Here is a 27540-nt window from a genome sequence, read left to right as displayed (position 1 = left end):
CTATCCCTTTAAATCATGGTAAAAAGCATGCTAGTTCTAATTATCATTTTAATGCTATTTACCATAAAAAAAAAAAAAAGGAAGCATGATAGAATTAAAGAAAATTATGTAGCCTATCATACGAAAATCACTCAACCTAAGGTTAGAAGGGTAGAAAATAATTTAGGCAATAACTCTAAGGATTCTAGGTATTTGCCTAAGAAAAAGAAAAATCTAAGGTTGAGGTGTTATGGAAAGACAATCAAGTCTTGAGGTCAAGACTTGAAAAATTGGAGAGGACTCTTAGAAAAATCACAAATGAAACACAAGGGTCCAAGAATCAAAACTTAGGTATGGGACATCAAGATCCATCCAATGGTCGTAGAGGTTTGGGGTACAAACCTAAAATCAAGAAGGATGTGACCGAATATCATAGGGTTCCATATAACTATAGAACCAACCCTAGGTCTAGGAGTTAAGTCAAGGATACAAGGGAAGTTATCCCAAAGAGTATTTTTGCAACAACAAATGTGACTAAGACTTCTAAGAAGTCTAAAAAAGTCACCAAGAAAGTCACAAGGAAGCAATCCCTAGAGTTGACTTGGAGGAAATGACCAAGGTTTCTAAGAATCCTAAAAAGGTCATTAGGAAGGTAACTAGGGAAGTTATCCCTAGTGAGTACCTAAAGCATCCAAGGAGAACCAATAGGTTTTGAGTTCCGATGAGCATATTCTCTACACCCTAGATGGGTTTACAGAGTGTCAACTCTAATGGGCAGGGTGGTTAACCCAACCTTGATGTAGTTGGTACTTGGAGAGCATTTTCAAGGTTTTTGTCAACCTTTGAAAATGAAATGGATTAATTGTTTACTCTTTGGAAGAGTCAAATGTGCCAAAATTTGATAAATTAAACTTAATTTAAATTGGCACACTTGAGGAAAGCATAAGAAATGCGAAGTTGAGATTTTGGTATTTTCTTAAGGAGTTAAGGGTAAATTTAAGCTTTAATTTAAATGACTACTCTTTGGAAAAGTAAAATGTGCCAAACCTTGAGAAATTACACATAATTTAAATTGGAACAATTAAGGAAAAGCAAAAGAAATTGTCCAAAACTTTTAAGTTTTGGCATTGTCTTGGGATAATATGGGCAATTTAGGATTAGTTTTTAGTTTAGCATATTTTACTTATGCTAATTGTCATGCTTTGTTTGCCCATCATATGCCATGACATCATGTTTAACATTTATGCTTATTATGAAAAATAAACAAAAATATCATGTCATGTCATACATACATCATGTAGCTATAATATATTTTCTTTTAAAAATTATTTTCATTTTGATGTATGCAACAAAATCATCATGCATTATTTTAATTTCCTTGTAGTTAAGGACAATGACATTTACTAACAAGTAACATCCTAGGTGGATGTTCATAATTCTTAAAAATGCCTAGATAGATATGCATGATCCCTAGTTTAGGGAAAAACCAAAAACTACATCTCACAAGGAATATAAGATAACTTGTATATGTTTTAGTACACATTAGATACAAGTGAGATGTTAGGATGATGAACAAGACTCAAGATGTTGATTTAGTGCATCTATTTGAGTTTTGATTTCATCAAAACACATAATTATGTGTACTCCAATATTGGAAAAGCTAATGTACAAGTCATATGCATTGAGCCCAAAGAACATGGTTGGAAATTGGTTTTAAAAATCATTTTAAATATACTTTTGAAAACCTTGGTGAAGGCTATCTTTTGATAATAATTATCATTGAATAGTTAGGCACAAACTTGAAAAAACATTGAAGTTTTTATAAGTTTCCAAGTTTTGTAAATCTTTAAAAATAAGATATATTTTCTTAGAAAACTATTTTTCCTTGATAGTATATATCCTAAACAATGTCTACAACAATTTTCATGATTTTTAGAATTTTGTATAATTTTTTGAGAGTTTCTCAATTTTGCTGAAATTTAATTTCAGGAAATCATAGCCCCAATCGATTAGTCGATCGATTGGAGTTTCCCAATTGATCAGCTGATCGATTGGGAAGTGTTTCCCGTGAGCAGAAGCTCGTTGAATCGATCAGCCGATCGATTCACTCGAGCCTGGATCGATCAGTGGATCGATTCGCGCAATTTTTCTATGAAAAGCACCTCGCTGAATCGATCAATAGATCAATTGAGCCAGTGTCAATTGATTGAGACCCAACCCAATCGATTGAAAAGGCTGATTTTGGCTGGGAAAGTCTGATCTCAGCACTTTAAGCCATTTTTAGTCCCTTTAACCACTCCTAAACCCCTTGGAATACATTTATATACATTTAGGGGGAGTTTCCATGATAAAAACAAGAATGGATTGGTTAAGGAACACTAAATTGAAGTTTAGGATGAGATTTGGCTTCAATATTGAATTTTTGAACCTCAAAACTTCAAATTTTGGGTTTCCTAAGGGTTTAGGGATTCTAAGTCATTGTTGGTACAATGACAGAAGTTTCGAGTATGTCTTTAGGGGTAGTTTCTCTTTAAGAACATGAAAATTAATTTTTCATGAACCTTGGAAGGTGGTTGACCTTCTTTTGAGAAAATGCTCAAGGTTGAGCATTGAAAAATAATGGAGAGTGGATATCTTCATTGTTGAATAGTGGATGCTCTAGAATGAGCATGTTGAAGTAGATTAATGCTCAAGGATGGGCATTTGATATTGTGAAGGGTATGATACCTTCACTGTTGGAATGATGAATGCTCTTGGATGAGCATGGTGAAGTGGCTAATGCTCAAGGGTGAGCTTTGGATACAACGAAGGGTATAGGACCTTCATTGTGGTGTTGTGAACAATGGGTGAGGTTGTGAACAATGATGAGTAACTCTTCAGGGGGAGAGTTTTTTATGTGTACCAATAGGGGGAGAATGTAGGGTTTAAGTTAGGCCTTTACCCCTCTAAGAAAGTTAGGGGGAGAATGCAGGATCTAAACTATGCCTTCATTATCTAAAGGGGAAGTTTGCCCTCTAGGAAAGGGAAAGAATGAAGGAAACCCTCATTCATGCCTTGGCATGAAAACAAGTTGAGGCTATAAGATTAATCTAACTTAAAGGTATTGTTAAACATCAAAAAGGGGGAGATTGTTGGTGCAATATCCCTTGGGTCAAGGTTGATCAGGTTGACTAAGCTTGAGTTGGCTCAAGCTTGAGTCTTGATGTTTGGGTTTTGATGTTTGACAATATATGGAGATTGCAGGAGCAATCGTCCGATTGGGGAGGTTGTGGAGCAATTCCCTTTTGGTCAAGGTTTGACCAGGTTGATGTGATGAAGAGTCAAGTAGGTCAAGGGTGACCAGATACACGACTAGGAAATCCTGGTGAGTGAAGTCAGGTTAAAGACCTAGTGAGTGAAGTCAGGTGAAAGACCTAGTGAGTGAAGCTAGGCAGTTGAAAATCATTATGAGTGAAGCCAGGTGAAAGTCCCGGTGAGTGAAGTGGGGCAGTGTGAAAATCCTAGTGAGTGAAGCTAAATAAAAGTCCTAGTGAGTGGAGCTAGGCAGATGAAAAATCCTAGTGAGTGAAGCTAGGTGAAAGTCCTGGTGAGTGAAGTCAGGCAGATGAAAAGTCCTAGTGAGTGAAACTAGGCAGATGGAAAATCCTGGTGAATGAAGCTCGGTGAAAATCCTAGTGAGTGAAGCTAAGTGAAAGTCTTGGTGAGTGAAGCCAGGCAGATGGAAAGACCTGGTGAGTGAAGCCAGACAGATGGAAAGTTCTAGTAAGTGAAGCTAGGTGGATGGTTAGACCTGGTGAGTGAAGCCAGGCACATGAAAATCCAGGTGCGTCAAAGTTGACCAGACACCTGGTGTTGAGAAATCCAAGTATGTCAAAGGATTGACCGGATACTTGGCACAAGAAAATCCAGATGGGTCAAGGGTGACCGGACATCTGGTGGAAGTTCAAGTGGGTCATGGAGGACCGGACACTTGGCACGAGATGGTAAGTCTAAGTGGGTCAAGGTTGACCGGACACTTGGCATGAGGAGAAAAGTCCAAGTTGGTCAAAGGGTTGATCAGACACTTGGTGAAGAAGTCTCAGCAGGTCAAACTTGACCGGATGCTAGGCATGAGGTCCCAACAGATCACGGTTGACCGGATGTTGGGTTTGGGGACCTTGGACTTGAGTTTAACCAAGTCTAAGATGGTCAATCGATCGACTGATCGATTGAACCAAAGCCCAATCGATCAACCAATCGATTGGGAGTATGGCTGATCGATTGAGGAGGCTGAATCGATCGGCTGATCTATTCATCTCTCTTCTGTGCTATCTGGAAAGTGCTTGAATTGATCGGCTGATCGATTCAAGCTTTCTCATGATCACGCAAGAAAATCAGCCCCCAATCGATCGGCCGAAGATTGGTGATGCCCAATCGATTGGGGGCTCCTCTGTGCTTGCGATATTATTTCCCATCGATCAACCGATCGATTGGGCCAACTCGATTGGGAGGCAATCATTGCGCAGGATAAAGCCATTGGCAAGCGTCTTCTACGACACTTCTTCCTCTCCACTTCCAGCGAGCACTCTCAACAGTTCACGCCAGTTCTTGAAGCCTTCTTGGAGCAAAGTGTTGCTGCACTTTCAAGGTCAAGAGGCGTTCCACAAGAAGAAGATGTTGGAACCCCAAGGTTGTTTTGATGTGATCAAACAAGTTAGGTTAGGTCCTATTGGTGTTTTATCCCTGTTTCTAAGTGTGCAGGAGCTTAGGAGCATAGGAAGTCGAGCAGAAGATGCGGCTAGCGAGAAGGATGGCACGGGAGAGAGCCAACGAACTCGATGCATCTGAGAGATGAGGTGCTGCGAAAGAGTACACCGGTAGATGAGAAGAACATGCGCGACGTTCAAGGGACGAGAAGCCGGAGCGGAAGTCTACTTGAGGAGAAGGCCGAAATTGGGTTCGGGTGAGCCTTATTTTGGTTGGCCGAAATCACCCAAGCAAACAGAGCGGGAGCAAAAGACTTGAATCGAGGCGAGCAGCACTGAAGCAGAGGGCCCAGACCGAAAAAAGTCAATAGTGTTGACTTTAAATACTAAATACTCCTTCAGTCCGAGAGCCCGAACCAGTCTGATCGCCCAGAATCTTTCCGGGCGCTCGGAATGCGATATTATCCAGATCACGTTTGACCGTAATCTGTTGCGAAAGGGATAAAGTTTTACCCCCTTCAAGGCGCCTGGAACCCTTCCAGGCGCCCCGACCAAGACTATAAATACAACCTTGGTCCAGAAGCTAAATATCAACAAGGAATTTCATTTACAACACTTGTGCACTTCCCTTTGTTAGTTTAGCTTCATCTTTCTGTGCTTTCACTGCTGTAAGAGGCTTCTCCACCTGAAGGAGTATTTAGTGTGCTTCACTTCCTTGGATTAACAACCTCCCCGACTATAACCCAATAAATCCCTTGAGCCTCTGTTTTTTATTTATTCTAATTTTATTTATGTAAGTGTTCATTTAAGTCCGAGAAGGGTATTTTCTGTTTTATTTTGTGCCGAGCTATTCAACCCTCCTTCTATCCGGTCCAATGGTCCCAACAAGTGGTATCATAGCCTAGATGCTTCAGGAGGACTAACCGCCAATCGAAGCAAAGACGATGGTCAGACCAAGCACATACCCACCGAAGTTCGAGGGGGAGTTCACTAGCTAGAAAAAGAGAATGCATGTATTCTTTAAAACTAACTTTGAATTACTTTTAATAATGAAGTTCAATTTTGTAGCACCCGAAGGTAATGTAATGCCCGAAAATTCTCAAACTTGCATTAGAATTATTCTATGATTTTTCTGGAATTTTTAGATATTTTTCCGGAATTTTCCGAGTACCGGAAGTAGCAAAAATAATTAAAAGAATAAAATAGCTTAGGCGGGAATCGAACCCGAGACCTATGGTGTAAGGGATAATGCTAGTAACCGGTGAACCCAGCAGGGCCGTGCTGAAAGGAAAGGGAGACGATTTAATTTATATTAGAGTTGGGCCGGAATTACCACTTAATATAAATAGAAGGTTTAAGTGGGGGTTGGGTTATTTCTTTTATTGGTTCGGCAAAACCCTTCCTCTCCAAAGCCTCACGCCGACACCTTCCTCTTCCTCCTCTCTCGGCGCCCAAGCCCCAAGGACTCTCGGTCATCTTCCGGAGACGACTCCAACACGAAAGAGGTTCTTCTCCGCGAGAGGAACGCAAAGACGTGAGCGGATCGTCGAGAAGGTCATCTCCACCGGAATTCTAGCGAATAGAATCGTAAGAAATTACGAACAGGAGGTAAGAAACCCCTCACCTGCAGTATAATAGCTACCGTTTGATTTTCTGTGCATTAGTTTAGTTATATGCGTATGTTTTCGACATATAGGGTGTATTTAACCTTCCTCGCAGGTTTAGGGATTTAGTGAGTACCTTTAGATGGGTCGGACACGTCTTTTCTCCTTCAGTTGGAGGTTTAGATGCTGTTGGGTGCCTAAAGGTAGTCTCCCTAATAGAGAGGGGAGTTAAAGCACACTAGGTGGTCGATTAAATAACTAGCTTAGAAAATGCAACCTAGGTATTTTTATTAGCACTTGAATGCATTAGAAGCATCTAAATCAAATTAGTTATCCTAGCTTATATGGGACTACGGTCCAATGGGTGGGCTCCACAGTTGCCTCTAGGTTCAGACAACCTAGCTCTAGGTTCGATAACCTAGAAACAACTATTTAGAACAGTTTAGCTATACTCAATATTTTACTTTGGCACTGTACTCGATTAGATATCCATTGGGCTCCCATAGTCAGTCCCTAGGTTTAGATAACCTAGTAGCTCTACTAAATTCGGGATTTGCAACCCCGGGTCTAGTTAGAGATGCGCGCATAGCAAGTGCAGTTGCCGGGCCCAAACAGCAGCATGATTACTATTTTCATTTATTATGATATTAGCTTTCAAACTCTTAATCTAATCCAGTGATTATAGTTTAAGATCAGTTTTGGCTTAGTTCAGTTTCAGTCAGTATCATGCTCCAGCTTAGTTTTTCCGTGTGAATATGCATGATAACTTTATGTGCAGTTGTTATCCATGTTTATATGTTCAGCTTTAGATATGCCATGATTGTATGCTTATATGCTATGTCATGCTTAGTTTATTCAATATATCCAGCATAGGTTTTAAACAACATGATTTAAAATCATATTTGCATCGTTGCATGTTTTGTGAGGTAGATGATTTCTTACTAAGCTTTTTAGCTTATAGATACTACTTTTCTTATACTGCAGATAAAGGTAAAGGAAAAGTGGACCAGTAGCGGAGGCTGGAGGTCAATGCAGATCAAGATGTGTGTGGAAGGAACTGGAATAAAAGATCCTCAGGGGTTTTAGCAAGCTTAAATAGTAGAAGTCTTAGTATTTCTTCTTTTATGCAATTTTGAACCTTAGAGTGTTTAAATCATGGGAGATTCATTTAGTTTGTTAGTAATTATGTTAGAATGCTGGTTAATAGTTGTTAGAATGTATTTCCATTGATTTTAGAATTGTTGTGTGAGATTTTGGCACGCCAAAGTGCTGAAATCAGAGTTCCCGGACGAACCGATCAGAGCCTGGGCAGTGCCACTGGATCGGTCAGTCGACTGATCCAGATAGATACAGTATGCTACTGTATCCTCCTGGATCGGTCAGTCGACCGATCCAGCGCGATACAGTAGCGATTGTAGATGTTTCGAGTGCCTGGATCGGTCGGTCGACTGATCCTGACATACCTGGATCGGTCTGACCGACCGATCCAGCCACACCTGGATCGGTCAGCCGACCGATCCAGTTGGGAACAGAACGTCCCCAGCTTTGATCGATCTGTAGATCGATCAGCAGGCCGGTAGGTTATTGGGAAGTTAGTTTCTAGTCCCTAGCTCAGTTGGGATGTTCAGTTTCCCCTTCTTAGCATACGTACACCAGCAAAGAAGGTCTTTAGACCTTTCTTATCAGTTGTATCCGTCATTAGTAGAGTAAAATTTTAATTAGCCCAGCTTTCTGCACAGTATAGTTTAGCATTATTGTGACGATCGGCCTTACAGCCAGTGCCCAGAAGGCGGGTCGTTACAGAGTGGTATCAGAGTAGTGTTCCATACTTCCTACACATACATTAGCATTGAACCTACAGCTTCCAAGTAAGAATACCTCTACTTAATTTATGCTCATTGTTTTGCTATTACAGTTCATGTTTATATGCCTACTTCTTGTTAGTATGTGATAGTCTTTTAAACATGATATCATTAATTATATGACTGTGATGGTATTAGTTATACATATGTTCTCTATGTTTTTAGAAATGGCACGAGGACGCCCAGCTAGAAGGGCACTAGCTACTGAGCCCCAACAAGGGGCAGGCAGTTCAGTGCCTCCTCCAGACCTTACAGCATTAGTGGCTCAGTTACAGCAGCAGCTAGCTGAACAGCAACAGGAAATAGCCACCTTAAAGGCTAATCAGCATAATACCCCCACAGTCACCCCGGAACCGAATTTGACGACTCCGGTAGTCTTAGAGGTTCCACCAGCTCAGCCTACAGCACCAGCACCAGCACCAGTAGCCCCAGCAGCTGAGCCAAGAAAGGAAGCCTATCTGATCCAGTGGCAGCGAGTCAAGCCAGAGAACTTCTCAGGCACTAGTGAACCATGGGATGCACAAGCCTGGTTCAAAACACTGGAGAGCACGATGGAGCTTCTGGACTGGCCAGAACACGAGAAGGTGAAGTGTGCCTCCTTCTGCCTGACAGGAGACGCACGCATGTGGTGGGAAAGGATCAGAACGAAGCGCCCAGTGAACCAGATGTCATGGGCTGACTTCGAGAAAGAATTCTTCGAGGAGTTCTTTCACATACGGGTTACAAACCGCCACTACGACGAGTTCACTGAGTTTCGTCAGGGTAACCTTTCAGTTGAGGAAGCCGTGAAGAAATTCAACTGGTTGGCTCGTCTATGCCCAGAGCTAGTCAGCACAGAGAAGGAACGAATCCGGTTGATGCTCAAGATGCTGAGGCCAGAGATAGCAGTGAACGTGGCTGGTGGCATACATAGGCCACAAACCACAGAGGAGTTAGTGAGCAGTGCCTTGACCACAGAGCATTACCAGAACAGCATAAAGCAGTAGAAGCAAGTCTCCTCAGAGTCCAAAGGCCAAGGAAATCCTCACACTCAAAAACAGCAAGGCCACAGCTCTAACTGGAAAGGGAACTCCAACAGCAAGCACAAATCAGGGAGTGACCCAAAAGGAGGACCTTCTAGCAAGCAACCCAGTTATCCAAAGTGTGCTACTTGTGGGAAATTCCACACAGGGGTTTGTCGCAAGGGCATACGAGGATGCTTTGAATGTGGACAAGAAGGGCACATGGCCAAGAAGTGCCCGAACAAGACCGGTCTTCCTCAGCCACAGCAGATTCAGTATGCAGGCCAGCCAGCTCAGTTATCCAGGGCAGATTAGAAGCCCCTCCAGCTACGGCGAATGCGAGGATCTACTCACTCACCAGAGAGGACGTAGCCAATGCCTCGACAGTGGTCACAGGTCAGATTAGCATTTTTCAGTATAGTGCTACTGTTCTATTTGATACTGGGGCAACCCATTCATATATAGCCAGGGTGTTCTCCGAAAAATTAGAAATACCCTCAGAGGTACTCAGTGGTCAGTTTTTGACGGCACTACCTTCAGGAGAGATCATGGCATCCACGCACTGGCTCAGAGCAGTGCCGGTCATTATAGCAGACAGGGAACTCTTTTGTGATCTGATCCTGCTGGAAATGACTGACTACGACGTCATCCTTGGAATGGACTTCCTGATCAGATACGGTGCTTCCATAGAGTGCCGTAAATGGAAAGTCGTATTCCAACCCGAGTACATCGGAGAACCAAAGAGAAAAGCCGAAAATTTCTCCGTTATGAAGGCACGAAGTTGATGGATTCGGGTTGTACGGTACCTAGCACATGTAGTCAATACCAGACAAGGACAAGGACAAGCGGTCCGAGTTGTATGTGACTACCAGGTAGTCTCAGGCCTAGCACCAGTCAGGGACATTGAATTTGAGATAGAGCTCTTCCCCGACACCAATCCTATTTCCAAAGCGCCATATCGCATGGCTCCAGCAGAGCTGAAGGAACTTCAGGAGCAACTACAGGAGCTGCTCGACAAGGGTTTCATACGCCCTAGTCACTCACCATGGGGAGCGCCTGTGTTGTTCGTGAAGAAGAAGGATGGAAGCATGCGACTGTGCATAGACTACAGATCACTGAACCAAGTCAGAATCAAGAACAGGTATCCCCTTCCAAGAATCGATGACCTGTTCGACCAGCTGAAGGGCGCAGCAGTGTTCTCTAAGATAGATCTCAGATCAGGTTATCACCAGGTGAAGGTTAAAGAAGGTGATATACCCAAGACAGCATTCAGAACCAGATACGGGCACTACGAGTTCGTAGTCATGCCCTTTGGCGTGACCAATGCTCCAGCTACATTCATGGATCTCATGAACAGAGTATTCAGGGAGTACCTAGATAAGTTTGTTATTGTGTTCATCGATGATATCCTTATCTACTCAGGAACTCAGGAAGAACACGCAGAGCACCTGAAACTAGTGTTGCAGACCCTTCAGCAGAACCAGCTATACGCCAAGTTCACGAAATGTGAATTTTGGCTAGATCAGGTGTCCTTCCTAGGTCACATCATCTCCAAGGATGGTATTATGGTAGATCCCAGCAAGATAGAAGCAGTAAGTAACTGGAAGAGACCTAAGAACGCCAGCGAAATCAGGAGCTTTCTGGGATTAGCAGGATACTACAGAAAAGTGTAGAGGACTTCTCAGATAGCCTCACCCATTTGTCATTCAGCAAAATCTGGGTTAGACCGTGAGTGCTACCCGCACGAGCAAAAAGGAGATTGACCAGTGCTCCCATTTTGGCTCTACCAGACAACACCAGCAGCTTTGACATCTATAGTGATGCCTCTAAGTTGGGACTAGGGGCAGTACTGATGCAAGGTGATCGCCTATGCCTCCATACAACTCAAGGATTATGAGAAGAATTACCCTACTCATGACCTCGAGCTTGCAGCAGTAGTGTTCGTTCTCAAAATTTGGAGACATTACTTATATGGAGTTCAGTGCAGAGTGTATACAGATCATCAGAGTTTGAAGTACTTCTTCACTCGAAGGATCTGAATATGCGACAGCGCAGGTCAAAGACTACGATATAGACATCCTCTACCATCCAGGGAAAGCCAATAAGGTAGCCGACGCACTTAGCAGGAAATCCAGTGCTACCTTATTATCTCTTACAGCCATGTCACCGCCCCTCCAGAAGGAGATCGTAGATTTCGGTCTAGAACTCATCGTTGGACAGCTCTCTACTATGACCTTATAGTCTACCTTGCTTGGTGATATTCAGCCAGCTCAGGAGCAGGACCCTGGAATTCAGAAAATCAAGCAAGGGCTAGCAGAATCAGAAAGTAGAGAATTCAGAGTGTCCGATAGCGGGGTGTTGTATTTCGGTGACAGACTCTGTTCCCGATCGTGAGGAGCTACGAGCAGATTTTAGCGAGGCTCACAAGACTCTATGCGATGCATCCAGTTCCACTAAAATGTATCAAGACCTGAAGAAATATTTTGGTGGCCCGGGATGAGCGAGACATCGCCAGATATGTTAGCACCGCCTCACACCGGAGGGTCAAGGCGTAACATCAACGACCCGGGAGTTCTGCACCTATCTGATTCCGAGTGGAAGTGGGAGGATATCTCTATGGATTCATAGTGGGACTGCCCGGAACCACGAATGGTTTTGACGCCATCCGGTAATAGTCGACGGGTTGACTAAATCACCCACTTCTTAGCTATCAAGATATCCTACTCCATGGAGAAGCTAGCTCGGTTGTATCTCCAGGAGATCGTCGGACTACATGGAGTCCCACGAACCATCATTTCACAGAGACAGTAGATTTACATCACACTTCCGGGAGTGTGTACAGTCACGTTGGGCACTAAGTTAAAGTTCAGAACAGATTCCATCCTCAGACAGATGGTCGACGGAGCGAGTAAATCAGGTACTCAAGATATGCTCCGAGCGTGTGCCCTAGACTTCAAGGAAGTTGGTGCAAATATCCGAGTTTAGCAGAATTTACAACAACAACTATCGTGCCACTATCGGCATGGCACCACGAGGCTCTCTATGGGCGGAGGTGTAGATCTCCAATCTGGTATGAGAGTAGTGAGCAGAAAGAAGAACTTCAGACTGATCTAGTAGCAGATACCACAGCCGCCAACACAGATCCGCCAGAGGATAGAGATAGCTCAGAGCCGCTGAAAAGCTATGCTGATCCTGAGCAACCGTTCGATTGGGGAGATGGTGTTCCTCCGAGTGGCTCCCATGAAGGAGTGATGCATTTTGGGAAGAAGGGCAAACTTAGTCCCGGATATGTGGGACCATACCTTATCGCCAGTGAAGAGTGGGCAAGGTAGCATATGAGCTAGAGCTACCCCAGAAATGTCAGCTATCCACAACGATTTCATGTCTCTATCTTGTCAAGAAGCATACCTCGATGCCACCCGTGTGATTGAGCCCCAGTGCGACAGATCCGAAGACCTCAGCTATGATAGTCGGCCTATTCAGATAATAGACCGAGCAGTTAAGAAATTGCGGAACAAGGAAGTGCCCTTAGTCAAAGTCATTTGGCACAGTCACACAGCAGAAGAGGCAACTTAGGAGACAGAAGCCAGCATGAGACAGAAGTACCCAGAATTCTTCTAAGTTCGAGGACGAACTTTTTATAAGGTATGGGGGATTGTAACGCCCGAAAATTCTCAAACTTGCATTAGAATTATTCTATGATTTTTCACGAATTTTTAGATATTTTTTCAGAATTTTTCGAGTACCGGAAGTAACAAAAATAATTAAAAGAATAAAATAGCTTAGGCGGGAATCGAACCCGAGACCTATGGTGTAAGGGATAATGCTAGTAACCGGTGAACCCAGCAGGGCCGTGCTGAAAGGAAAGGGAGACGATTTAATTTATATTAGACTCGGGCCGGAATTACCACTTAATATAAATAGAAGGTTTAAGTGGGGGTTGGGTTATTTCTTTTATTGGTTCGGCAAAACCCTTCCTCTCCAAAGCCTCACGCCGACACCTTCCTCTTCCTCCTCTCTCGGCGCCCAAGCCCCAAGGACTCTCGGTCATCTTCCGGCGACGACTCCAACATGAAAGAGGTTCTTCTCCGCGAGAGGAACGCAAAGACGTGAGCGGATCGTCGAGAAGGTCATCTCCACCGGAATTCTAGCGAATAGAATCGTAAGAAATTACGAACAGGAGGTAAGAAACCCCTCACCTGCAGTATAATAGCTACCGTTTGATTTTTTGTGCATTAGTTTAGTTATATGTGTATGTTTTCGACATATAGGGTGTATTTAACCTTCCTCGCAGGTTAGGGATTTAGTGAGTACCTTTAGATGGGCCGGACACGTCTTTTCTCCTTCAGTTGGAGGTTTAGATGCTGTTGGGTGCCTAAAGGTAGTCTCCCTAATAGAGAAGGGAGTTAAAGCACACTAGGTGGTCGATTAAATAACTAGCTTAGAAAAATGCAACCTAGGTATTTTTATTAGCACAGGTGAATGCATTAGAAGCATCTAAATAAGTAAATCAGTTATCCTAGCTTATATGGGACTACGGTCCAATGGGTGGGCTCCCACAGTCGCCTCTAGGTTCAGACAACCTAGCTCTAGGTTCAGATAACCTAGAAACAGCTATTTAGAACAGTTTAGCTATACTCAGTATTTTACTTTTCAGTTGGCACTGTACTGGATTAGATATCCATTGGGCTGGGCTCCCATAGTCGGTCCCTAGGTTTAGATAACCTAGTAGCTCTACTAAATTCGGGATTTACAACCCCGGGTCTAGTTAGAGATGCGCGCATAGCAAGTGCAGTTGTCGGGCCCAAACAGCAGCATGATTACTATTTTCACTTATTATGATATTAGCTTTCAAACTCTTAATCTAATCCAGTGATTATAGTTTAAGATCAGTTTTGGCTTAGTTCAGTTTCAGTCAGTATCATGCTCCAGCTTAGTTTTTCCGTGTGAATATGCATGATAACTTTATGTGCAGTTGTTATCCATGTTTATATGTTCAGCTTTAGATATGCCATGATTGTATGCTTATATGCCATGTCATGCTTAGTTTATTCAGTATATCCAGCATAGGTTTTAAATAGCATGATTTAAAATCATATTTGCATCGTTGCATGTTTTTGTGAGGTAGATGGTTTCTTACTAAGCTTTTTAGCTTATAGATACTACTTTTCTTATACTGCAAATAAAGGTAAAGGAAAAGTGGACCAGTAGCGGAGGCTGGAGGTCAATGCAGATCATGATGTGTGTGGAAGGAACTGGAATAAAAGATCCTCAGGGGTTTTAGCAAGCTTAAATAGTAGAAGTCTTAGTATTTCTTCTTTTATGCAATTTTGAACCTTAGAGTGTTTAAATCATGGGAGATTCATTTAGTTTGTTAGTAATTATGTTAGAATGCTGGTTAATAGTTGTTAGAATGTATTTCCATTGATTTTAGAATTGTTGTGTGAGATTTTGGCACGCCAAAGTGCTGAAATCAGAGTTCCCGGGCGAAATCAGAACTCTGATCGGTCTCCAAACCGATCAGAGCCTGTGCAGTGCCACTGGATCGGTCAGCCGACCGATCCAGATAGATACAGTATGCTACTATATCCTCCTGGATCGGTCAGCCGACCGATCCAGCGCGATACAGTAGCGATTGTAGATGTTTCGGGTGCCTGGATCAGTCGGTCGACCGATCCAGACATACCTGGATCGGTCTGACCGACCGATCCAGCCACACCTGGATCGGTCAGCCGACCGATCCAGTTGGGAACAGAACGTCCCCAGCTTCGATCGATCTGTAGATCGATCAGCAGGCCGGTAGGTTGTTGGGAAGTTAGTTTCTAGTCCCTAGCTCAGTTGGGATGTTCAGTTTCCCCTTCTTAGCATACGTACACCAGCAAAGAAGGTCTTTAGACTTTTCTTATCAGTTGTATCCGTCATTAGTAGAGTAAAATTTTAATTAGCCCAGCTTTCAGCACAGTATAGTTTAGCATTATTGTGACGATCGGCCTTACAGCCAGTGCCCAGAAGGCGGGTCGTTACAGGTAAGGAAGAATACCAGTGGACGAAGAAAGAGTAGGTCGACTACGTGGCAAATGGAAAAGTAGAATTCCTTCTACTAAGCGTCCTTCCGCCACATGAAGTCAACCGGATCAGCACCTACAACTCAACAAAGGATCTTTGGGAGAAGTTCCTTGAGCTACATGAAGGGACGTCCGAGGTCAAGCTCTCGAGATGAGACTTACTCCATAACTAGCTGATGAACCTACGGCTTGAAGAAGACAAAATGATTGCACATCTTCACTTGAGGACTAAGGAGCTCATCCCCGGACTTTCGAATCTCGGAGAAAAGCAAAGTAACTGAGATTCACTAAGGTACACTCTTAATGCATTCCCTAGGAATACCAAATTGGCATCATTAGTAGATGTCTTCTATATCTCTAAGGACTTTGAATCTGTTACCTTAGAAGAATTCTTTTCAACTTTTGAAGTGCATGAATCGAGATGTGCAGGTACGAAGGAGTCGAAGTACAACATCGCCCTCAAGGTAACAAGAGACGAACATGAGTCAGAATCTTCTCTCGACGATGAGGAAATGGTGATGATGGTAAGACGTTTTAAAAAGTTATGTAAATCAAGAAAAACTAACCATCCGCAGGGTAGAAAGAGAAGGATGATTAGATGCTACCACTGTAATGAAGAAGGGCACGTCAAAGACAACTGCCCCAAGCTAAAGAACAAAGACAAGGACAAAGGAAAGAAGCCTATTCAAATAAACAAGTACAAGACACTAAAGGTGGCGTGGGACGATACGTCATCCGAATCGAAAGTCGAGGCTTTCTCTGGACTTGCATTAATGGCAAGTCATCAAGAAGATGAACACGAAGCAAGCTCATCCGAAATGAGCATCGAGAGCATCAATGAAGGGGGAGCTACATCGGAAGAAAGCAGCAGTTCAGGGGGAGCTAAAGATAACAAAGTCGACAAGGTAAGTCAGATACGATCTCTCCCACCTGACAAGTTATTTAAGTTTTTGAAATTATTAACCAAAGATTGTTGCAAACTTGAAAGAGAAATAAAAATTTAAAAATTAATTCTAGCAAAATCTTGCCCATTAGAAGAATTTGACAAGATTAAACTAGAAAATAATATTTTTCAAAAAGAAATAAGTAACTTGAAAAATAATGCATGCTCATATAACACAAGTTTTAGAAAATTCAATAACCTAAATTGGTATTTTAGATATCACAAAGGACAAATTAGAAATATTTCAAAGAAATATGTGCCTAAGAAATACTTAATCAATCCAGTTGGCTGGAACCTATATTGGGTTCCCAAGTCTTGTCTAACTTGAACTTTATTTTGACTTTAAGTTTTCAGCAAGAAAATTAAATGTTTAATTTTCTTATGCGGTTTTGTTGAGAAGTGGTTGATGATCCAATAATCAAGAAGGTCTAGTGCCTCGCCACAGTCTAGAAGCCAAATATTGAAATAAAATATTTAATTGACTAACTGATAAAGTATTAAAATTGAAATTAGATAATGCTTTGAATAGTTATTCAATTTTTTTTAAATTCTAATTTTTTTTTGCAAATCTGCTTAACTTCTTAAAAAATCTTTCTTTAGAAGTTTTTTAAAAAAACTTAGAAATTGTTTAAATTCATTTTTTTTATTTAAAGTTTCTTTTAAGTTATTTTTTTAAAATGTATTTTACGTAGAAATTTTTTTTTACTTAAAAAGTTTTTCTTTACCAAAATTCCTACAAAAAAATAATTCTTGAAAATTTTCTTTAACTAAGGAAATTTTTCATTTTTTTTACTTAGAAAATGTCTCTAAAATTATTGCATTGTTAGCGCTATCAAAATTGTTTTCAATATTTCCAAAATCTGAGTTTATTTAGAATTTTTTTTAAAAAAAATTCAGAGTTTTATAAAAGTTACCCTTAGATTTTATTATACCCTAATTTTTATGTGTTCAAAGGGGGAGAAGAAAAAGATTAAGTATAGGGGGAGGTAGTTTAAAATTAAATTTCTTATTTTTTGTGCTTTATTACAAAATTTATTTTTTCTTTAACTTTATTTGTTTACCCTAGCTTAACTTGGGTAGCTCACATCAAAAAGGGGGAGATTGTTGAAACCCCAAGGTTGTTTTGATGTGATCAAACAAGTTAAGTTAGGTCATGTTGGTCTTTTATCCCTGTGTCTAAGTATGTAGGAGCTTAGCAGCACAGGAAGTCGAGCAAATGATGTGGCTAGTGAGAAGGATGGTACGGGAGAAAGCCGATGAGCTCGGTGCATCTAAGGGACGAGGTACCGTGGAAGAGTACACTGGTGGACGAGAAGAACATGCACGACGTTCGAGAGACGAGAAGCCGGAGCAGAAGCCTGCTCGAGGAGAAGGCCGAAATTGGGTCCGGGTGAGCCTTATTTCGGTTAGTTGAAATCACCAAAGCGAGCAGAGCTGGAGCAGAAGACCTGGACCAAGGTGAGCAGCACCGGAGCAGAGGGCCGGGACTGAAAAAAGTCAACAATGTTGACTTTAAGGGTCTGAGCGCACGGAATCAGTTCGGGCGCCTGGAATGTGATATTATCTAGATCGCGTTTGACCGTGATCCGCTGGGAAAGGGATAAAGTTTTATCCCCTTTCAGGCACCTGAAACCCTTTCAGGCGCCCCGACCAAGGCTATAAATACAGCCTTAGTCCATAAGCTAAATATCAACAAGCAATTTCATTTACAACACTTGTGTGCTTCCCTTTGTTAGTTTAGCTTTATCTTTATGTGCTTTAACTGTTGTAAGAGGCTTCTCCGCCTGAAGGAGTATTTAGTGCGCTTCACTTCCTTGGATTATAACAACCTCCCCGGTTGTAACCAAGTAAATCCCTTGAGCCTCTGTTTTTTGTTTATTCTAATTTTATTTATGCAAGTGTTCATTTAGGTCCAAGAAGGGTATTTTCTATTTTATTTTGTGCAGAGCTATTCAACCCCCCTTCTAGTCGGCCCAATAGTCCCAACAGAAGAAGCTAAAGTTAGGGTTTCATCTTGTAAGGTTTTACTTGTATTTGTTTCCCTTTTCTTTCTTCTTGTACTAAGAGTTTGTACAAGGCTTCTCCGCCTTCAGTAGTTACCGAAAAGGAGTGATTTTATTAGTGGAGTGTGTGTCGCGTGCGGATGCTTGGATTAGTCACCTCTTCTTGAGGTGGATACCAAGTAAATCCTTTGTGTTAGTATTGTAAGTTTGCTTCAAGTTCATTCCGCTGCAACAACATAATCATGAAGCAAGACAACAAGCACGACGAGCTATTCCCCCCCCCCCCCCCCCCTCCTTTAGCACCAATCAACCCTAACAATACACCCAATAAATCATCAATTATATATATCACTACAACAAAAACCCTCATAGACATCGATTTTCCACCGGTGTCTATTACATTTTCGACCGATGTCAATGAAGGCGATGTAAAAGGTCTGTCATTTTAGACATCGGGTTAAAACCGGTGTAGTATCACTTAACGACACCGGTGTTCGAATCGGTTATTAACCGGTGTAGTATCACTTAACGACACTGTTTCATCAACGGTGTAAAACCGATGTAATATTATATGCTAATAACACCAGTTTTGGCAGCGGTATACAACCGATGTAATATTAGTTAATAACACCGGTTTTGCAGCGGTGGAAAACCGATGTAATATCAGTATTTTTTAACAGCACAAATTTGATTTCCGAAACAGTGAACAACCGACAATAACTAAAAAAATACACAAATATTCACAAATTACACTAATATTCTTCTTCCAACAGTATCCATAAAATACACAAATATTCACAAATTACATAAATATTCTTCTTACAATAGTATCCATAAAATACACAAATATTCTTTTTACAACATCAAAAGGTAATAGATATTGTACACATCAAGGTAATATTCGCAATTTACATTCCATGCAAATGCATGCATCATCCAAAGTTTTCAAAAATCAAATACCTTTCCTACTCAAATGTAATCTAGCATGCATTCAGCCCAATCGAACCGCACTTCATCAATTTCAACTCTGGAGTACTTGAGATTTGTAAACTGTAAAAACACATAAATAATATATTAGTAAATCAAGACCAAAAATCATAATTGAAAAAGCAGTAAGAGCACCAGGTAACAAGATGAGTAATTGGAATGCTTAAAAAGAGAAACGTTCATCAATTATCTCAACCACAAATAAATAGAAAGAAGAATCAATGATGTAAGATACTGATATAGTCCAACACCAGCACAAATTCAAAGAAGAAATTACCTATCTTTGTAAGCTGAAGCCAAATTTGCATGGGCTTCAGGCATAGTTGGTCTGATATTCACAGCACGTATATAATACTGAATTGCTTCAGTAACTCTACCAATCTCCTTAAATGTGTTCCCTCTATTGACAAGACCATCAGTAGCAGTCTACGAAGAACTTCATTGTAACAGGCTATCACTTCTACATAATTTCCCTAGTGTAATACAAGAGAACTATCAATTTCCAACTAGGGGCAAAGACAGCAAAGAAGAAGATAGACAAATTATATGACTTTCTTCCATTAAATGAGGCAATATGCAGTAACTCTCAAACTAGCGATGAAAAAGGCAGATATAGTACTCTACCTGTTGCTTGTATATAATAGCCAAGTTGTTGAAGGGCGCAGATATCCCTATTGTAACTGCTAAAGTTGCCTTATAGAATGATGCAGCAACACTCATCATGTTGCTGCATGAAGAGAAGTTTCATTAAGGAACAAAAATAAACTATCCGCATAGTTGTCATCAAACATTTCTAAAGCTTACCTGTCCATGTATATGTTGCCAAGGCTTGACAATGCTTGTGGATGGTTAGGTTGTAAAGCAAGGCATGACTTGGGAAAAATTATTAAAATGAAGTTATTCAACAAGGAAAAAAAACTGAAGAGAATAAAAATATCCAAATTAAAAAGTCACCCTATAGAAGTTGATAGCCTCTTCCACATGTCCAGCGTCTTTGAGAGCATTCCCCTTTTAATGTGCAAGAAAGTCGATCATTAACTAACCTGGCTCACCATCAAGAAGGATACCACATTTTGACATATTAGACCATTATCAACTTACCAGATTATTGTAAGATTCAATAAAGGTAGAATCACAATTGATAGCTTGCTTGTAATGCAGAATTGCCATGTCAAGTTGACTTTGTTCATAATAGATGCCAGCAAGGTTTCCTGCGTCCAGATATCCCCAATGCATAGTTGACATAATAAACTCTCTTCAGAGCATAGTTTGCAGCAAAGTTATCCACAAAATTCAACAGTCCAGTGGAAAAATAGGAGTTATTGAATTACGTAGCATATTCCAGTGAAAGTATTCTGCAATAGCAATGTTATGAAGAACCTAAAATAAATAGAAAATGATTAAGAGTTCACACAAACAAGAACTACACATAGTAAATAAACTTCTCTTCTTTTGTATGCAAGTCAACAACAAATCATCATGTACTTTAAAAATGAGTAAGATATTAGTTAAAATAGAAATAATTAGAGGAAAAAATAGACATGTTTCATATAGCAGCCAATTAATACATTTTGACATGGAGAAACAACATCAAACCCTTAGTTGCAACTATTAAGGAGACCTAAAGACAAACAGTGTAAAAGTCTTCACACAAAAAGTAGAAGTGTGGATACCAAATATGCAGTTTCTTCTTTCATATCAAACCCAACAAAGAATTATTGGATCACTGTCATCTTTGGGAAGCAATGAGATTTCAATTAAAATAGAACAAATTTGAGGAATTTTACATTCTTGATTTGTATAATAACTGGTCAATTGATCTTCGTATGGAGAAGAACCAAGTAAAATATGGTCAGTGTAAAATCCTTATGAGTTGAAGTCGAATTATATTTCAACTAAAATACAGATTAAATCAATGACAAATGATAATCAAAGTAAAGAAATAAACAAGTAGACAATAGGTTCCATTATCGCAACAGTTCACAGAACCTAAACATTCTAAAAACACTAAATCTAAGAATTTATTTGTGGTAAAGAATCTAAACTTGCTGCGCATGAAATATAATGAATCTGGAATGCAAATGCTAAACACCCTAGTAGTTGAAGTCTTATGAATGGTCAGGTGCAAGAAAAGGTGAGGAGGGCCCCTTGAGGTTTAATCTTAACAACTTAGCATCTAATATTTGGACGCTAAAGTTAATGCAGGCTGATGACTTTGACTCTGAAATCTACAATATCCACAGTTCACACATGATTACAGTACACTCTTCTTCATAGCAAACAACACAGAGTAGGAAACTACAAGTTTCGTTATGCAAGGTTGACCATAGAGAAAGTTAAAATCCTGTTACTCTTACTTGTTGGTCTCACCGCAGAATTACATCCGTCATGCATTTGCTGTAATTTCATAAAAGATATCCTTAGGTCATTAAGCCATGTGCAAGCTCTGTTCATCTTTCCACCATTTTTAATCCCCAAAATCTTATATATTTTTCATCATAAAGGACTTTTCGTTTGCTCATAGCTTGAATATGTGGTAGCGCTGATCAAGCAATTTCTTAGATTAGGTTCAAATGACATCAATCTATATGACTGAGGTAATCTTGCAATAACTTGAACAAAAATTTGAAATATTCTGTATTTTTTCAGGAGGGATAACTCTAAAAAAGATAATAGTCATTCCATATCAACTATGTGAGTTGAAGTGCTAACTAAGAGAAAAACCACAAAGGTACACAAACTTCCAAAAAAAAATTGTAAAATGTCAATTCTGATTGACATAAAAAATCATTACCTAAGCCGAGGGCTACAACTTCTTGACCTTCCTCTTGTCTTTGGAACTACTTCCATAAATTTTCCTTTATGTCTAGAAAATATTAAAAAAAAAAGATACATACAACTTATTAGATTTCATGTTAAACAGAAAAGAAACATCACATTGCTTAGTGTTTACATCCATAGAAGATGAGATACACGTCTACAAATTGACGAGATGCAGTCAAAAGGGCAGCATTACACTATGAATTGTTAAGAGATTAACTAAACTTGTAAAACTCTCCACAAAACTAACAATGTGTGAGGAAGAACCTCAAACAGTCACCCACTAACCTATTGCTAACAATGGGATAGTAGTTTAGAACATCAAAGGCTGATTGAATTTATTAAATACTAAAATTTTTTTCAAGTATACTTTGCATTTATTGTGCAACTTGTGTTCCAAACAATCATATAAGATTTCTGATGACCGCATTAATATCCCTTGTCTTTGTCTAAGTAACTAGATGCACATCAAAATCAGATATACAAGATCAGAAGTGTTGGAGTGACAGTACTCATGTCTTTAAGATATTAAAATTTGGACCACTTATTCAGTAAATTTGTTCAAGTATTGTAAAGGAGATATACAAAATAATTCTTAAATGCAAAACCTTCCAGTTATTTCTAATCTACTGAATTCAAGTCAGTGCAACAATAGAAAAAAATAATCACTTCAACAAAAAAATCACAAAAGAATACTAGCAGTTCCATAATTTACATACGCTCAGCATTTGGTCCATATTTTGCAAACTAAACCATAATATTCCGACCATCCACATTCCTCCCTACAATATCCAATACAAATAATAATCAAATTACAGGTTACTTTCCAGAAGATCAAACATCGTCAGAAAAATAATTATCAAAACCAAAAATAAAGTAGAAGAAACTTGCCATCAAGTCTATCAACAGCCTTCTGAGCCTCATCAGCATACTTATACCTCACAAAAGCAACCCCTCGTGAATCTCCAATCCTTTGAGTCGCCAAAAGATGAACAAACAATTTAGTAAACAATTGAAACTCAAAAATCGTATCAATAACAGCAATCTCTCACCTCCGGTCCCTTGGAATGAACACGTCAATGACTTTCCTGTACCGATCAAAGAGAGGAAAGAGATCATCAGCAGTGGTACCTAGCAATTCGAACAGAACGCGAGTCAAAAATTGGATTCCCATCAAAACCAGCAAGAGAGTCCGGGGAGAAAGGGAAAACACTCACGGAAGCTGATGTTGAGAACGAGGAGGGAGTAGGTGTCCTTGATGTCCGGCGGCCCTGATCTCCCGAAGTGTGACATGGGTGGCGACGAGACTATTCGGATTTTTAGGGTTTCAACTTTCAGGGAGAAGACTGGCGAATGATGCGGATGGGACCATCTGGCGACGTCGATCTGAAGAATTAGAAGGTGAGGAAAGGGGTTGGCGAGAGTGATCGACAGTAAAGAAGAGGGGGGCAAAGGTACAACCTTGTTGAACCAGATCCTGCTGGCGGACTGGATTGCGTGGTGGAGGTCGGAAAACTGCTAGGCGGAGGCAAGCTCCTTGGCGAAACACTTGCTGTGGCAGCACCGTAGCACATCCTCCTCCGTCAACGAAAAAGACGCCATCTTTCGTAGACCTAGCATGGGAGCATAAGGCAATGGTCTCAGCTTCATGTGCTTTCCCGGGAGCGGATTCTTCCCTCGCCCATATTCTAAGAGAATGGATGCCAAGACATTAAACCAAGACATTCAGTTTAAAAAGGACTACGAATCTAAGTAGCATAGTCCACGGGGTGGACCTGCCTTCCCAGAGTAAGATGTCCCAGGAGGCTGCCTAAGGTGGAAGAGGGAGATGAGGCTGAGAGAGATGGTCGGACGGCCAGCGGCGAGGAGAAAAGTGGTGGCGGCGTTGCGACGGTATATGGTGGACGGCGCGATAAAGGTTTAGGTTTAGGTTTGAAGGAAAGAGTGAAGTGTTGCAAATTTCGGCTAAGTATTGGTGGGAAAATTAAATTATTTTATTTTATCATAGACACCGGATTTTAAAAACCGCTGTTAAAATCGGTGTCTATTAACGAAAAAAATGCGCTCATAGACATCGGCTAAAAAAATCGATGTCTATGAGCGAAAATCTGCGCTCATAGACACCGATTTTTGGAAAAACCGGTGTAAAATACTCAAAGACATCGGTTTTTGCTTAAAACCGGTGTTGTTCCACCGATGTCTATGAGGGGTTTTCTTGTAGTGTATATATATATATATATATATATATATATATATATATATATATATATATATATATGAGAAAATAGATTTATAAGTTTTCAAAAAAAACCTTTTCAAAAATATTTTCAAACTTAGCATCTCACCCATTCTAAATTTCAAATATGGTAATCCTATAATTGTGTGAGATGACTTTATTGATTTTGAGTTTGTTAAAATTTAAATTAAATTTTAGTTGAACTTCGATTATGTTAAGTTAATTTTGGGTTAAAATGTATTATTAAGATTAATTATGTTGATATTAATGGTAACATTATTTTTATTTTGTGAATTAATTGAATTTATAAATTAATGTTTAGTTTATAAATTTTAAAGTTATTTGTTAAAGATAATTATCTAATTAAGGATTAATTAAGTTGATTGGGTGAAGAATTATTTTTAATAGTTATGGTTATAGGTTGATTTTTAGATTAATGATTGATTTAAACTTAATTTAAAAGTTAGTTTCAATTGAGTTTAATTTAGTATGATTATTATATATTTTAATTTATTTTTAATTAATTAAGGATTAAAAATTTGATTTATAATTGTTAGATTAATTATTGCTTATTTCAATTAAGGTTGATTATAAGTTTCATTATTAATAGTTATGGATTAATTGATTATGAATTATTATTAATTTAATTAGTTTATTAGGAATTAATTAGGTAAAGATTTAAGAATTAGTTTTAATTAATTTTTAAATTTTAATTTTTTTTAAGGTTAAGGTACTTTATTTGTTGATTAAAGTTAAGATTTCAAGTTGAAATTCATTGAGACTTAATTAAGTGTATTAAGTTAAATTGTAAAGTTAATGATTAATTTAATTAAGTTAAACTTATTAATCATTTGTTTTATATTAGTTAAAAGTTAAATTAATTTATTTATTGATTAAAGTCATTAAAGATTAATTATGTGTATTAAGTTAAATTGGTTAATAATTAATTTAGTTTTAATTTAAGGTTGATTTAGTTTGTTTTTAAATTACATTTAAGTTAATTTTAGTTTAGTTTAAATTCAGTTTAGTTTAAATAAATTAAGTTATTATATTAAGTAAAGTTAAATTTAGTTTAATTAAATTAAGTTTAGTTTAAATTAAGTTATTTTATTTAAGTTTGAATTAATTTGAGTTTTAATGAAGTTTGAATTATATTTTAATTAAGTTTTAAAATAATTTTAATTAAGTTTTAATTTAATTGAATAAGTATTTTGAAAAAGATTGTTGAACTCATGTTAGATTCAAACTTAGCTTTGGGTTAATCAAGTAAGTTTCTTAAAAATAAGTTTTCAGTTCAGTGGCGAGACATATGGTCTTCTTAGGTATCAACGGTGGATCACTTGCTGAATACTTTCCAAAATAGTCCTACCCAAACAACTTAATACTAAGTTTCGGTCTAACTAGCCTATGTTTAACTGAGGTAGTTTCGGTCAGATCCACTAAGTCTAGTGCACCAGATAAAATACACAGGATTCAACCTAGGCATGCCTTCGACAAAGTTTCCTTGACGTACTATCATCCCAATCCATTCTGATATTATGTTGTTAGGGTTCGGTAAACCTTTTACAACTAACCGTGCTAAACTTAACAACATAAAGAGAAGATGCATGACATGATATATAACAGATAAATATGCATGATCATAATAAGTCAATCAATTCAAACAATTTATATCATTGTTATTGTATTATTATTTATTATTATTATTATAGTTGTTTTATTATTATTATTATTATTATTATTATTATTATTATTTTATTGTTTTATTTTTCATTATTAGTATTATTATTATTATTTATTTTTATTATTATTATTTTATATCATAATTGAAGGGTACATGATTATAATTAGGTTTGTGGAAGTTTTGTTTTAGATTTAGTTTTGATTTATAATTTAAATCTAGATTTTGTGAGTTAATAAAATTATTAATAATGTTTTCTAATTTATTAATTTTATTTTTCAAAATATTATTTTGTTTTTCTAGTTTTCTAAAATTTAATTTTGTATTTAATTTATAGTTTAGTTTCTTATTTTTATTTTCTAAATTTTTAGTTAAATTTTGTTTATTGTTTGTTAATTTTAGATAATTATTATTTTGATTTAAATTCAAATTATCTTGAATAAAAAAAATTGATTAACTAGATCTAGGTCTTGATTAATGTTTGGATTGAATTGATCAATTTTAGTTATATTTGAATTAATTAAGTTTTTATTAATTAAATTAGTTTTGTTAAGTAATGTAGGATTTTTCATGCTTTTTTAAATTCATAGTACAATTCAAACAAGAAGTTTCTAAAGCATACAATTTTTCATGTAAAATAAATTATTTTACCTTAATCGCTCCCCCTGGATCCTTGGATCTTCTTTCCGGGTATTGAGATTTGTAGTGTCCCATCTTTTTGCACTTGAAACATTCGATGTGGTCCTTCATTTTTTAGACTGTAGGCATCGGTTCCTCCTTTGCCTTCGGTTGTGCAAATTGGTTCTTTGGACACTTACTTTTGTAATGTCCTTTTTCTCTGCAATTAAAACATGTTATATGTTCTTTAAATTTTGTATTTATAATATTACCTTTTGAATCCTCATTAGGATTCTCCCCCTTGACCATTGTCGTTTCGGATTCAGGCTCCAGTGTTTGGTCGGACTCGGGTTCGGATCCATCTGTCTCCTCTTCGACGATTAGTGTCATGAAGTTGATTTGGTCTTGATCTTCTAAATTTGTCTCTGATGATAGCTCTCTGGATTCGGACTCACTTTCACCTTGATCTTCTAGCCTCGACGGAGTCTCGTGAAGCTTGATCAATTTGGTCCACATCTCGAATGCGTTATTGTAACATTCTAATTGACACAAGACTTCATTAGGCAAAATATTTATTAACATATTCATTACCTTTGTGTTCGATTCTGAGTTTCAAGAAGGTTGTCTTAGTGCAATCCAGTTGTCGAAATTATTGCTTCCAACGAAACTGTCACGCCCCAGAGGAGTCCCTACCGATAAAATTTCGGCAGCATCTCCCCTGTACCGGTGACAATATGAAGCATATATACATACATCCACAAGTAATAAACATAAAACAACCACGCAGTTAATATACTCAGCCTACCCAGCTGGACAAAATGAAACAACCACGCAATTAATATTCTTAGCCTACCCGACTGGACAAAATGAAAACAACCACGTAGTTAATAACAACCCACATGACTGGAATTAAACACAGCGGAAGACAAAACAATAAATGCTCAGCCTACACGACTGGTACAAACACAAACCATTCCAGATAATAACTTACTGCATGCCGGCATGACTTGTACCACAATACAAAATATAATAAAAATCTGACCACAAGGCTCAAAA

General features: G+C 38.8%; 1 protein-coding gene and 1 pseudogene across 1 annotated transcript; both read right to left on the bottom strand.

Annotated features, from left to right (window-relative positions):
- Nucleotides 1–19152: 19152 nt before the first annotated feature.
- Nucleotides 19153–20416, bottom strand: LOC121968121. The gene is made up of 5 exons (XM_042518621.1): nt 20231–20416; nt 20084–20137; nt 19754–19856; nt 19407–19602; nt 19153–19192 (listed from the first exon to the last, which is right to left on the bottom strand). Exons 1-4 carry the CDS (start codon nt 20317–20319, stop codon nt 19465–19467), a joined length of 384 nt encoding a protein of 127 aa, XP_042374555.1. The 5' UTR covers nt 20320–20416; the 3' UTR covers nt 19153–19192; nt 19407–19464.
- Nucleotides 20417–21919: 1503 nt separating this feature from the next.
- On the bottom strand, nt 21920–23242 carry LOC121968120 (annotated as a pseudogene).
- Nucleotides 23243–27540: the final 4298 nt, after the last annotated feature.

Source organism: Zingiber officinale, chromosome 3B, assembly GCF_018446385.1.
Source record: "Zingiber officinale cultivar Zhangliang chromosome 3B, Zo_v1.1, whole genome shotgun sequence".
In the NCBI taxonomy this organism is placed as follows: Eukaryota; Viridiplantae; Streptophyta; class Magnoliopsida; order Zingiberales; family Zingiberaceae; genus Zingiber; species Zingiber officinale.
Note: the sequence above shows the minus strand (reverse complement) of the source record. Positions and strands in the feature narration are given on the sequence as shown.